The following is a 13,691-nucleotide window of genomic DNA, read 5'->3' on the forward strand; positions in this document are numbered from 1 at the left end:
TAATAAAGCAAAAGGGAAAAGATTGTTAAAGTTTGTTTCTGTATAAAGGTGCTATACTATGTATATGTGCCTTCAGAAGATATATGATTGGGCTTAGGCCCAAGATTTTCAGGAGTTTAAATATTAAAGCAAGAAAGGGAAAATACAAATAATTATTTATCAACTACCTGAGGGTATGAAGATGAGCATCTAGAAAAGAAGTAGCACACATGAAGCTTCCCTTGGAGAGCTCACAGTTCCCCATGGGGGAGGAAAGTCACATGCAGAATACAGAATACAACATGCAATTAGCTCCTAGGTTTGAGGGAACATGGCTTTAAATATTTCAGAGGGGAGAAGACTTCTGCACGCTAGATGGCTAGAGACTGATTCCTGGAAGAAGTGAGAGAGAAGGTGAGTGTTGAAAAGAATGTAGGTTTGGATCTGCAGAGGGGAAAAGGGTGGGCATTTCAGGCAGCGGTACAAGTAACAGAAAGGAGGAGCAATGGGCAAGGCCCCTCAGCTAGTAAGCCAAAGGGGGTGAGATTTGAACTAGGTTTATCTGACTTAAGAGACCATATATTAAGTAATCTACTTATTATCATCAGAATTCCTCAGTCCCTGAACTTCTGAATTCCTAACCTGGAAAATTCTCTTATATTAGACTCATACCCAGAGGCTAAACAAAATCAAGACATACACAGGATTTAAGTTCTAAGATGTATTAAATGACTTATGCTTATATAACACATGTCAAATGATCAGATTTCTATGTGGCATTAAAAGAGAAAATTTAAAATTTAAATTAACTTAAAAAGAGAAATAAAAGAGGCAAATACAAAACTTTTCTCTGATGAAAATAATTTTCCTAAAATGTGAAATTAACCCAAAAATTGTCAAGAAAAAACAAGAGACCAATACAAGCTTTCACACTAAATACGGCTTTGATTTCTTTAAAAGACATAAATTAGAGCAATTTAAATGACCAAGTATCTCATATATTTATATGCCCAAAATATATGTTTATGGCCACTGAGCTCACAAAGGGTTTAGTACAAAAAATGCTTTAAGTACTAGATATTTAGTTTTAAAAATACACTTGCTTACAAATACAAATGTAATTTATTTACAGTAACATGACAGGAGAGGATTGAGAATTTTTGCTCTCTTTTTCACTCTTTTTCAGAAGAGCACAACTATTCCTGCTGATTCATTTTCTTTATTGAATTTTACGAGCTTTTTGCTTTTCATGTGGTAAGCAATCTTTATGACCAATAAACCATCTTGATTTTATCTAAGCAAGGGATTATACAACTGTGAGATTTTGAAGATAATACAGTTTATACATCTGAATTCCACTGTCTACCAAAGTGCATAACACATAGTACACACTCATCAAATACTATTGAATAAATAATTTCAGATGAGGAAAGAATTCTAGTAATCATTTATCCCAATGTTTCTCAGTCCTCAGTATGTAACAAAAATACACAGATGTCTGGGTCTTCCCCCTCCTAGAATCCTATTACAGATTCTAATTCAATTGTTTGAGAGTTAGGCCCAGGAAAAAAAAAACAACTTTTTTTTTTTAAAGCTTCCCAGATAATTCATATATGCAGTCAAGGCTGAGAGCGACTGCATTATCACCAAGCAAGCCCAATTCCCTAATTTTATAAAAGGGTAAATTGAAACTCAGAGAGGTTAGGGGACTCACTTAAGATATCAAGATTGGTCAACAGTGATCTAAACCTGAGCTTCTTGATTTGGAGATCAATAATTTTACCCAAAACCTTATATGCTTTTTCTATCAACCAGAATAGTTTATATAGAGACTAGTTTATATAAAGATTTTAAAAAGATAATTTGGACTTGATAAGGTATGCTATTCCTTTCTAATACAGAAGATTGTAGAGCGTAGTAGAAAATAGAAGTTGAGGGAGTTTAGTGAATAGAAGAGAGGTATCTTCTTAGAAGAGAGGTCTTCTGAATAGAAGAGAGGTCTGCTAAGAGAGGAATGGGGTTAGTTGAAATGGAATGAGAGAAGTGGTTAGTTAGTTAGTGCTGTACAGCCCTGCAATGCTTAGCACACCCTTCCACAAAAGGGATCATGAGTCTGGAAAACCTCAGCCTTACAGTTTACTGCAGGACTCAGAAGGTGGGGCAAATCAGCAGAGGATGTTAGTAGCTGGATACTGTGAATATCCCTAAGTCACAAAATGCTGCCTCATGAAATTATTATAGTTTCAGTGGATGAACCGTGGTTTGCTCTCTAGGAGATACCTTTGGTTCTTCAAATAAGAATCTATGATCCAAATTATCATTAGCTTTGAAAGACAAAAGTTCTAAAAAAAAGCTGTGTGGTAAAAAGGCTTACTCTGAATCTGAACTGACTTGCAAATCACTGCAAACAGATGGAATCAAAGCCTCATGTAGCACATAGATAACCCTGTTCTGATGGCATTATATGAGCCATACCTAGCTGATCATGGGGAGTCCCTCTGAACAGAATTCTATATGTGGTGAGGAACAAGGCTCCTTCTGCTGGCAGGAGCTGAGGGCCTCCAAGAAGGCCTCCAGTGGCTTCTTCTCTTCCATCAGGATCCAGCAGGACTCGAAGACCTTCACAAACAATTTCTTCTCCTGGCAGTAGAGCAGGTCTAAGAATCTTGGGCTAGCAACAGAGAAAGTTAATTTAAACACAACTCTAGTGGGATTTCCAACACTTGGACCAAGGTTATCTTTGCAGTTACAGATCTAAAAAATTTAAGCCAGACTTCCCAAGTAGCCAAAATGAGTAAACAGATTTGGGAAGAGGCAGAAATGATGTTTCTATATCCAAATGTAAAAAGATTCTTCTCAGCATTGCTTATTCACAGTAAAATCATTGGAAATTACTAAACTTTTTGAGATACCTATTCAATGGAACATTTTGCAACCATTAAACAGAATGACATGGATCTATATATGTGAACATAAAAAGATGCCAGAATACATTGCTAAGTAAAAAAAGAGCTACGAACCAGTGTGTATATTATGATCCCCTTTTAGAATATGAACCAAACTGTTAAAGGTGGTGCTATCATGGTTAAGGGTAGAGGTCGGGGTGAGGTGGACCATGGGGGACTTTCATTTTGTACAATGTGTGCTTCTTTAATGTTTCAATTTTATACAAAAGCATTGTTACTTTGAAAATTGAAAAAACAAATATATTTTTTAAAATGGATGCATCTTTGAAGAGGCTTTCTTAGCCTTTTATAAAGATTAACACAAAAACTGGCCAAGCTATGACCATTTATACATCTTGGGAAGTAAGTAACCACACGATACACTCCCCTGAAGGGTTCAAAAAAATCCATCTCTCCTGAAGATATAATACACTTATTTTTTTTTTCACTGAGCAATAAAAACTATATAAATCAGCACTATTCTTTTTGTTGGCTCTAGGAACCTCAGAGCTAAATGTAAAGCCAAAGTATAATGATCACTGTGTGTCAGATTTCTGATAGAATTATCTCTCCTTTCCATCTGGCTTCTGATTTCTCCTTTGAATTTATTTTTAGTAGTTCTGTTATATAGGTAAGAGGGTCTTGAACCCTAGTCCCACAGACTGGTGCCAGACTAACTGCAAAATAATCATCTGGGAGGCTTGTTAAAGTACAGATTCCCAGGCCAAGTCCCAGGGTACTCCTATTCAGGAGGCTGGGCTGGGATTCAGGCCTCTCAATTTTTAATAGACTTCCCAGATGTTTGCGATGTATCCTTGTAATGCATACAGATTCAGGAACCTGGTGATTTTATGGTAATTGCCTTAAGTCATTTTTGGGGGGAAATAGGCAGGGCATAAAATCGTGGCTTGGGCTTGGAAGTTAGAATGTTCATAATTTATGCCTTGCCTATAAAAGTAGACTCAACAAGAGGTTATTATTGCTCCTTTGTTGATCCACTATTCTGTTTCACTATATTTTTTTTATGAGGATCTACATGTAAACTCCTCTCAAAGTTTAATGTATCATTAAAACTAGAGCTGGTCTCTGTAGAAGGTTAGGAGAAGGTACTTTCTGGGGCACAACTGTCTACTGTTGCTATTTTTAAGAGATTTTATACTCTGAAAGCATGTAGTCTGGAATAATTACCTTCTGTATAGGTGGAAGTCTTCTACTCTCTCGATGCACTGCTTCTAGGGTTTCAACGTGCATAGCTACAATTCCTGGGATGAATCAGAGTATTCAAAATGAAAGAGTAACAAACAAGCAGAATTAAAACAAATTCTGGATATTTTAGAATTAAAAACTAATCATAGTTTGGTGATTCCTCAAAAAGTTAAACACAGAATTACCATATGACTCAGTAATTCCACTCCCGAGGTATATACCCAAAAGAACCGAAAAGAAGACTCAGATACTTGTACATGAATATTCACAGCAGCACTGTTCACAACAGCCAGAAGGTCAAAACGATCCAAGTGTCCATCAACAGATGAATGGATAAATAAAATGTGGTATATCCATACAATTAGAGTATTATTCAGTCATAAAAGGAAATGAGTTACAATACCTGCTACAACTGGATAAACCTTGAAAACATTATGCTCAATGAAATAAACCAGACACAAAAGGACAAGTATTATATGATTTCACTTATATGCAGTATCTAGAATAGGCAAATTCATAGAGATAGAAAGTAGATTAGAGGTAACCAGGGGCTAGAGGGTGGAGAATGGGGAGCTGTTGCTTAATGGGTACAGAGTGTCTGTTTGGGGTGATGAAAAAGTTTTGGTAATAGACAGTTGGTGACAGTTGTACAACATTGTGAATATAATTAATGCCACTGAATTTTACACTTAAAAAAGTTTAAAATGGCAAATTTTATGAAATATTTTACTATAATTTAAAACTATTGAAAAAAACTAATCAAAACAAAAATAAATAGCAGGCTAAACTACATGGAAGCCAAGTATTATGCTGGAGAAAACAGACCCATAAGAATAATTCTTATTCAGTTATCTCTAATATTCTGGTTCTCTAATATCTGCAAAGCGATTACCTGGTATCATGCAATGCAGGCTCTTGATGTGATCCTGAGTAACTCCACTCTCTGTGCAAACTTTGTCAATAAATCGGGTAATGAAACGCACAACAGAATTGGCAATGTCATTATTCTCTGAATCTTCAAACCCACTTTCTGTATCATAGCTCTCAGCTACACTTCCTGCAATACTAAGAAAGTCAAGGAAAGAAATCATGGTCAGTAAAACAAATGACTACTATATCACAGTGATCTTCCATAGCAATTTAAACTTGGTTAAAGGGATGTATACTCAAGTAGAAACCTCACTTAACTCCATGGCTTCTCTATAAGTGATAGTGGTGAAACATGATGTTCTGTTTGCCTACGTTTGGAAGCTATTGTCAGACATTGTTCTTTGGATCCAGATTTGTTTTTGTAAGGAATACCTTCTGTCATTTTTCTAAGAGGAACTCACGAACCACAGAAAATAAAACAAAAAGAGACATTAAATTTTATCTGATACTTGAACCTTCTAAAAAAACTTGTCCTTCCAAATTAATTGCCACATGGAGCCAGACAAAGTAATATGGCTATCTTTGACCTTTGGCAACCGGGAGACATGTCCCTGGTAGGCAAAGTAAAAGAACCTTTTTCAGCAAGTAGTGTATTTTTCCAAATGGAAGAACAAAATTGTCCTATGAACCCTTCTCTTGCCAATATTTTTCTTTCTGTCAGTGAATCACAACCATTTTGGTCACTTTGAAACCATCATTTGTCTGTAGGTGATACAAATCATGCAAAAGAAGGGAATAAATTTGAAATGGAGCAGAATGTGAAAGTGTGATACCTGCCCGTGTTGCTTTTTTTTTTTTAATTCAATAAATACTCCTGCCTCCTATGACTTCTTTTAGATTGCTAGTCATGGAAAAGACTCACTGCCAATTCTAAACTACTCACTTCTCTTTCTTCCAAATCCAACCACATTAGCTGAATCAGTGTTAGAAGTAAAGCAAAGCAGTGAATTTGGCCATCACACCATCCCAAAGCATTAACGAACTTAGGTGCCTTAGCCACTCACTACGTAAATCAGATTGTAGAAAATGTCATGAAAGAAAAAAAAGGTATGAGCAAGTGATGGATATGCTACTTAAGACAGGGAAGTCAGGAAGGCCTCTCTGGGTGGGTGACATTAGAGCAGAGAACTAAATGAAGTGAGGGAGTGATTCTTATGACTGTTTCAGGAAGAGTATTCCAGATTGCAGGAACAAGAAGTACAAAGGCCCCGAGGCAGTATCATGCCTCGAATGTTGAACAGGGATACCAGTTTCGTTGATAGAAGAGTGATAGGAAATAAGGTCTGAGCAATAGCCAGGGGCCAGATCCTGTTAGGCCTTATGGTTTTATTCTCAGTGGTATGGGAAGTAGTAGGGTTAAGAGCAAGGAATGGTTGAGGACATGATTATAGGCAAATGCAATGGATAAACTGAGGAAAAGGAGGGCCAAGAAACAAATAATCACTTTGACAAGAAGGAGTTCATTAGTAATTTTCCAGAGTGCTTTCTGTAAATTGCTGTGGTGGAAAGTAACTGAAGGGCTGGATCAGTAGTGGTTGAGACATTTGAAAAATCCGAGGTCATGAAAGAGAAGAGAGTATGGGAGGTGATTAACAATAGTCGGATGTAGTGAAAGTCTTTTAATAGAGAAAAGCTGAGCAAGTCTGAAGATGTGGAAAATGGTTAATTTTTGAAATATGTATAGCAATATTTACCCGAAATGCTTTATATTCTGTGCTAAGCCAAGAAGAATAGGAGGGTCTCTGTGTGTCCACATTTGGTACCTGTTTGTAACAATGCTGTTGCTCCCACTTTCCCAGTCTCCTGGTGCTGACGTTCTTAGGAGCTTGTTTTTACTTGTATCTAGTGGAACTAGCAGATTGACCATGAGGTTTGCAAAGTGAATGGCCTGACTGAAGACAGTGCTTTCCTCACGTTGCACCAGCTCCTGCTGAGCTGATTTGCTCAGAGTAGGCCAAAGGCGTAGCTGCTCGGCTGCCAGGTCCATTGCTGTCTTCTCCTGATATTGGTCATCAGGCAGTTTACCCTAAAAACCAAAGCAAAAATATCCAAATCTGGGACTTCCCTGGTGGTGCAGTGGTTGAGAGTCCGCCTGCCAATGCAGGGGACACGGGTTCGATCCCTGGTCTGGGAGGATCCCACATGTTGCAGAGCAACTGAGCCTGTGTGCCACAACTACTGAGCCCGCATGCTGCAACTACTGAAGCCCGTGCTCCCTAGAGCCTGTGTTCTGCAACTACTGAAGCCCTCGCACCTAGAGTCCGTGCTCCACAACAAAAGAAGCCACTGCAAATGAGAAGCCTGTGCGCTGCAACGGAGAGTGGCCTCCACTCACCGCAACTAGAGAAAGCCCATCTGTAGCAACGAAGACCCAACGTAGCCAAAATTTTAAAAAAATAATAAAAATTAAAAAAAATCCAAATCTATCACTTCACATGAGCTTCAAAAGACATGGAAGATGTTTTAATAATTCATCTATCTAATACCTATGTCAGTAAAAATGAAAATATGTAAACAAAATATAACAACATGAAGCGTCTTTTTTTCTGAGCTCCAACAGGCCTTGAATGGAGCCACATGACAAACACAAGGAAGCAGCAGCAAAACAAAGATGTACACACTTCTCATTGCTAACATTTCACTGTATTTATTTATCTCTATGGCTCTATCCCCTTCAAGTTGCCAGTTATAACAAATCGTTGACCTGAAGTACCTATTAATGGTCAGGTCAAATGTGCCAGTAGCATTTTCTAATACTCTGCTGTTTCTTTTCTTCTGCTCTTTGGAGAAGAAGATAGAATGACCAAAGTCACAAAAAAATAGAGCTAGGTTTCTTTGTAAATATGGGAACCAAACATTATCACCACATGGGTATACAGGTGTCCATGGGATTTTTAAGAGGGGTTTCCTATAGGCTGAAGAGTTAAACAACAGCAGTAACCCACATCTGCACAGCACTTTACAGCTTATGAAGAGCTGGTATATCTATAGTCTCACTCATACCTAAACTGGGGCTCAGAGACAGACTTTTGTAGAATAAAGGACACAGAAGCAGTGACATGTATTTGCTCTATGAACGTTTTTGAGATATACCAATGTTAGCACCACATCTTCTTTTTTTTTTTTTGCGGTACGCGGGCCTCTCACTGTTGTGGCCTCTCCCATTGTGGAGCACAGGCTCCGGACGCGCAGGCTCAGCGGCCATGGCTCACGGGCCCAGCTGCTCCGCGGCATGTGGGATCTTCCCGCACCGGGGCACGAACCCGTGTTCCCTGCATCGGCAGGCGGACTCTCAACCACTGCGCCACCAGGGAAGCCCCACATCTTCTTTAAAAATTATCAAAAGCACCCCACCAGGCCAATATTTCTAGAATATGACTTCGAGCTAATACTCTTTGGATCTGCTACAAGTTACCCCTTTTCCAAGTACATCTGGTGTTTTGAAAGAAAAATCAGAGTTTTAAATTAAGAAAAAACAATTAAAGCTAACTGTAAAACAATAATTTGAAATATCAGACTGATGTCATATAGTGCTATTTGTTATTAAAGTTTCTGTTCTTATCATACTCAATAATAGATCAATAATATATTTAAAATTACTTGAGGTCATAGAAATATGTGACTACTAGGTAGTTTCAGTTTAGCTATCGAGGTTCATTTATCTCACATAATATAAGGCAAATTTAAAATGGAGGAAAGGATCAGCAGCAATGTATTAGCCCAGCATGTAGGATTAAAAATTACTCTTCAATTATACTTCAATAAAAAAATTAATTAAAAAAACTTAAAAAAAATTACTCTTAAAGTGAATCAATACTGATAATCAGCCCTTAGTGCTGCTTTAAGTTCAATTAATGAGGACAGTAATTTCTAACAGTTATTATTTAGTATGTGCCAGGAACTCTTCAATGTCCTTTACTTGTATTAGACATTAAAATCTTGCAATAATCTTATCTATTGATTTTACCAATGTAGAAATAGGCACAGAAAGGTAAAGTGAATTGCCTAAGACCAGACAGGTAGTGTATGACATTTCAAAATTTCAGAAAAATTTAAACTGCTCTTCCAAATTAAAACCAATTTTCTTTATTTTAAACTATTTTCTTGATAGTTTCCTTAAATTTATTTCATGGTGATAAAAATATATGGAAACATATAGAATACTCCTAAAAGAAGACCTAGATTTATTGCTGGCATACTTTTGAGCATTTATTTTCGAGTCAACTGACTTTAATTTGACGTTCCTTCAAGAAGTTAGTTGCATAAAGACATCTGCCTAGGTATTTTAGGTTTATTCTTTCTGTTCAACTTCCTATAATTGTTTCCAGGGAATTCTTATTTATTAAAATACAATAAAACAAATCTAGTGCTACAGAACTGTAGTAAGAAGTTATTATGGAAAAAAATGTCAGAAATCAACAGGAGAAAGATACTCACCAGAGGGCTTCCTAAAGTAAACCCCAAATACACTGGTAGGAAGTGGCTAGATTTCCTTTGGCCCTGGGAATACCTGAGTAAGCTTTCCTTGAAGCCAGGACCACAGCCCCACTCAAGTACCTTTCTTTATCTTACCTTTTGCTTCAGATGTGGGGCATGATTGTCTTCCTTGGCTGAGAGATACAGGGATCGAACCTGTTCCTGCACTGCATTGTAAAAGGTTGTCTCCCAAAATTGCTGATTCGTCCAAATGGGGTGGTCCTGTACACAGGTGTAAGCAAACTGGCTGACTCCAGGGGCCAGTTTCTGTGAGAACACACAATATACATCACCGTGGGGCTGACAGAATCATGACAGTTCAGAAGGTTACAGGGGCCACAGATAATCATGAATGTGATACAAGGATTTATCTAAACAATATCTTATGGCAGTACAAGCTTAGCAATCAGCAACTTACATATTTTTAACTGGCAACTTTGGGCTTGCTATCAAATCCTTCAGGGTCTCTGTCACTTTACTTATTAAAATGGATATTCTAGCAACAGCTAAAAATCAAAGGAATTATATAAATTAGAGAATATATGAAAAGTACCTAAACACTGTACTGTGCACACAGCAAGCACTGTAGAGTTGGTAGCTCTTATTACAATTAGGACATATAATAAAATTCATGACAACCTAAATATAAAACTCCAGATAATTCAAAATTTCTTCTACTTGGTAGTAGAGTACATTTTGGTGGGGTTAGGGGGACACTAATTGAAATGCGAGTGAGCCTACAGCTTCGCCTTGCACACAGAATGAGGGCATATCATGAATTTGGGACCCAAGAGGAATTGCACCCTCCCTCCTGCTCACTCCAGCCATTTACCTCCCTACCGAGGCTGCTGTCTGGCTCACATAATCCATAGATGACTGTCCCGGGCTTCTGGGGCATTTTCTGGTAACCAAGTCTGGGTGTGGGAAGGTAATCTCAAACCAAACCTTCCTTTCCAGAACTTCCTGCTGGGCTTCTAAGTCAGAGTAAACCCTACTCTGTGATTAACAACAGAGGGAAAGAAAACTAACTCTGCAGTCACTTGAGGCTCTTCATAAATATTTATGCATCTCATTTATTCTAAAAATCTCGTAAGATGCACATTATTATTGCCAATTTAAAGAAGAGAAAACAGAAATTCAAGGTTTAAGTCATTGCCCAAAGCCATATAGCAATTACATAAGTGGTGGAACTAGGTTTCAAGCCCAAAGTTAGTTTGTTTCCAAAGTCCCTGCTCTTTTTACTATAGCAAATTATCTTGCAAAGAAACTGAAAGCAAATCATAAATAAATTAAATACTGTTTAGCACAACTGTTTCTTTTCCTTCACTTTAGGATTTTGTTTCCCAAAGTAATATTCTGCCTTGAAACCTCTGATATGATTTTAATTAATGCTGTGTTTTAAATTTTATAGACAACTTACAATTGCCAAACTTCAGTAAATGATTTGAGTCACCTTTCCATAGCTGTTTCTTTCACCTCGAAAAGTTAAGGATGTTTCAAAAAATTTTAAACCCATTATTTCTCAGCAAATACCTGATAATACTTTCAATAGACAGATAATTTTTGTTCCGTTTTATTCTTTAGAATTGAGTTAATTTGTATTCTATCAGTAGAGCTAAAGTTTTTGATAATGTAAGTTTTATTTTGAAGTAATTTAATAAGCGAATTCTCTTCTAAAATGTTCGACACTGAAGATCACTATTAAGGTTATATACATAACAGTTATGTAGCAAAAAGTTGGTTCATTTCTTAGGGATGCATAACAAATGTATAAGATTCCTGGTAAAAATTATATGTTCAGTACATGCTAATTAATTTCCTTCTTGGTTCAGAACAGACTAAACCTACAACTGGAACAGGCACCATGTATACCATGAAATGTAGTACTTATATAGTTGGAAGTGGGGTGGCTGTGATTTTGCCTAGTAGAGTCTGTGTACTTCTGCATCCCATATGTAAGTCCCTTTCAAGATAGGCCTATGCACTGCTGTTGGGATGATCATCCATAACTCTTTTAAGGGCTATAAGCTGGAACTGACCATGAAGCACATATCAGGAGATCCCCAAGGGGAAGCTGTGCAAAGACTGCTCATTTAAGACATAGCTACTCTCTACTTATGGGAATCAAGGATAAAATGTGTGTGGTTCTGTGAGCCACAGATACTGTGAGTCACATACTCCTTCTATACTCTGCTTGAGGACACCTGAGATGTGGGTTGAACTGTTCTTTTTTGCCCCAACCACTCTAAGAAATAACAATGACCTCAGTGGCAGTGCATAGGCCTATTGTGAAAGAGATTTTAAAGGCATAAAATTTAAACAAGGTAAAAGCATAATTCTCAACTGCCTTTCCCTTGAGTATAGTCAGAGGCAGCACCATTTCTTACAAACACAATGTAACAACAGATTCTAAAATTTTGGAGTTCTGAAATTATATTAATATAGATGAGCTCAGAAAAACTAAGCTCTTAACAAATTCTTATCAGTTTCTCACATGTAGTCCTTTTAGGATCATCAACAAAACAGAAAGTTATAATTAATTATAAATCTCTTATTATAACTTGACAGAGCGCTGTAGGAATCTGAGAGTCTAATGAAGCCCTGCCTTCCTCTTTCAGCAGTTTTCTCGCTGATGCTGCGTATTCACTTTCCTTGGCACATACCAGTCATTATCTACCTGTTTATTCACAAACTACAAGTGAATATGTAAAAACTTCCCTAAATCTTTTGAACAAAAGTGGACTGAATGTGTTCCAAAGCAGAAAAATGGTGTAACAGTGACAGTGGCCCAAAGGGTCAGAACCCACAGCTTGTTTACTAGGTGAGAACGACAGCAAGGTGAAGGGATTATAGGATAAGCACTTTTTGGTGGCAAGTCAGTCACAAATGGTGATGGCATCTGATACATGCATAAGAAATCATTAATTCCCCAATACTTTAAATATTATTATTTTTCCAAATATGAAATGTACTTCCTTTCTTTGTGGTTTCCTGCTATGTCTTCTCAAGTGCAAGCAAGGGGCACTGAGTTCCTTGCTGTTCAGATGGGCAGATCCACTGCACTGGTGGGTAGGTGTGTTCTTAGGGCCAGCAGAGGGCAGTAGCACCCTATTCTGCCTAGATTCCATCCAGATAAGGCTTTCTTTAAAATAAGAATTGCAAAAATGGAGCCATGCATTCTTTTTTTTTTCTTCCACATATAGGTAAGTGTGTTGCTCTTAAAACTTTATTTTTTTCTAAATATAAACCCTTAAAATGCAATCACATGATATTTTAGATTAAAAAAAACTGGCATGAATCCTAATCTTTATACAATTTCACAGCAATAATAGCAGCATGAATTTAGCCTCTTAAAAGATTTTTCTTTGCTCTAAATAAAAGTTGATTCCAAGTTTTAAAAAGCCAGAGCAGCAACCATCCAGTAAATGGAATGAAATTCTCCTAGTATCTTCTACAAACTGAGCATTTAAAACATGTGAATGTATAAAAATCAAGTATTATCAAGAGCTATGGAATGACATGACAATCTCAACTTGTTTTATAAATACAGGACTGCCTTCTAGCCTGGCATACGTGGTGAGGTGGGCTGAGAAAATGGAATGCAACTTTCAAAAGAAAGCCCTGGGTATAAACATGTTTAACATGTCTCCAGCGTTGTAAGGACTATACCTGAAATGTGGAGCCATGCATTCTGACTGGGCTAGAAAGTTGTGTGGAAGGTGAATACTGCATGCCCTCACTGTACATTTGAGAGACCCCATAAAGAAAATGGATTTGCCCAAGGTCACACAGCAAGATGGGTAGAAGAAAAGGGAACAGAGGTAAGGTTTTCCATTATTCTATGTCATTTCTGTAAGATACAAAAACTAAGATACTTCACAAAACAAAACTATAATTATCTAGAGAAAGATGCAATGATACTGCTTAGGGGTTCAGATTCATTATGTTCTATGATAGTGTTAATAGTAGTTTTAGTAAACAAAGAAAATAAGCACCTGTAGATAAAACTATCTCATGATTCTGATCACTTTTTTGGTTTGAAAAAAAAGACTTTCCCAAGATGGTTTCTCGAATTGGCCCATATGCCAGCTTTATGACCTTTTATTTTGTACAGAGATGAGACTCAATCCACAATGAAGGTTTGAGGGTGGTGTT

The 13,691-nt window shown here is 37.3% G+C and overlaps 1 protein-coding gene across 6 annotated transcripts in view; it reads right to left on the minus strand.

The window, feature by feature from the left end:
• Positions 1–13,691, minus strand: part of SBF2 (SET binding factor 2) — a gene marked incomplete at its 3' end in the record, with an annotated part of 467,309 nt that overhangs the window by 63,084 nt on the left and 390,534 nt on the right. For 4 of the 6 annotated variants that reach the window (XM_079707414.1, XM_079707412.1, XM_079707410.1 and 1 more), the window contains 5 exons: positions 9,633–9,803; positions 6,824–7,086; positions 5,023–5,195; positions 4,113–4,186; positions 2,455–2,650 (listed from right to left, as the gene is read on the minus strand). In XM_079707414.1, the coding sequence (XP_079563540.1) occupies positions 2,455–2,650; positions 4,113–4,186; positions 5,023–5,195; positions 6,824–7,086; positions 9,633–9,803 (877 nt within the window). The remainder of the gene's footprint in view (positions 1–2,454; positions 2,651–4,112; positions 4,187–5,022; positions 5,196–6,823; positions 7,087–9,632; positions 9,804–13,691) is intronic. The other 2 variants (XM_079707413.1, XM_079707411.1) reach the window with 1 other exon arrangement.

This window comes from Hyperoodon ampullatus (assembly GCF_949752795.1).
Source record: "Hyperoodon ampullatus genome assembly, chromosome: 7".
Classification (NCBI taxonomy): Eukaryota; Metazoa; Chordata; class Mammalia; order Artiodactyla; family Ziphiidae; genus Hyperoodon; species Hyperoodon ampullatus.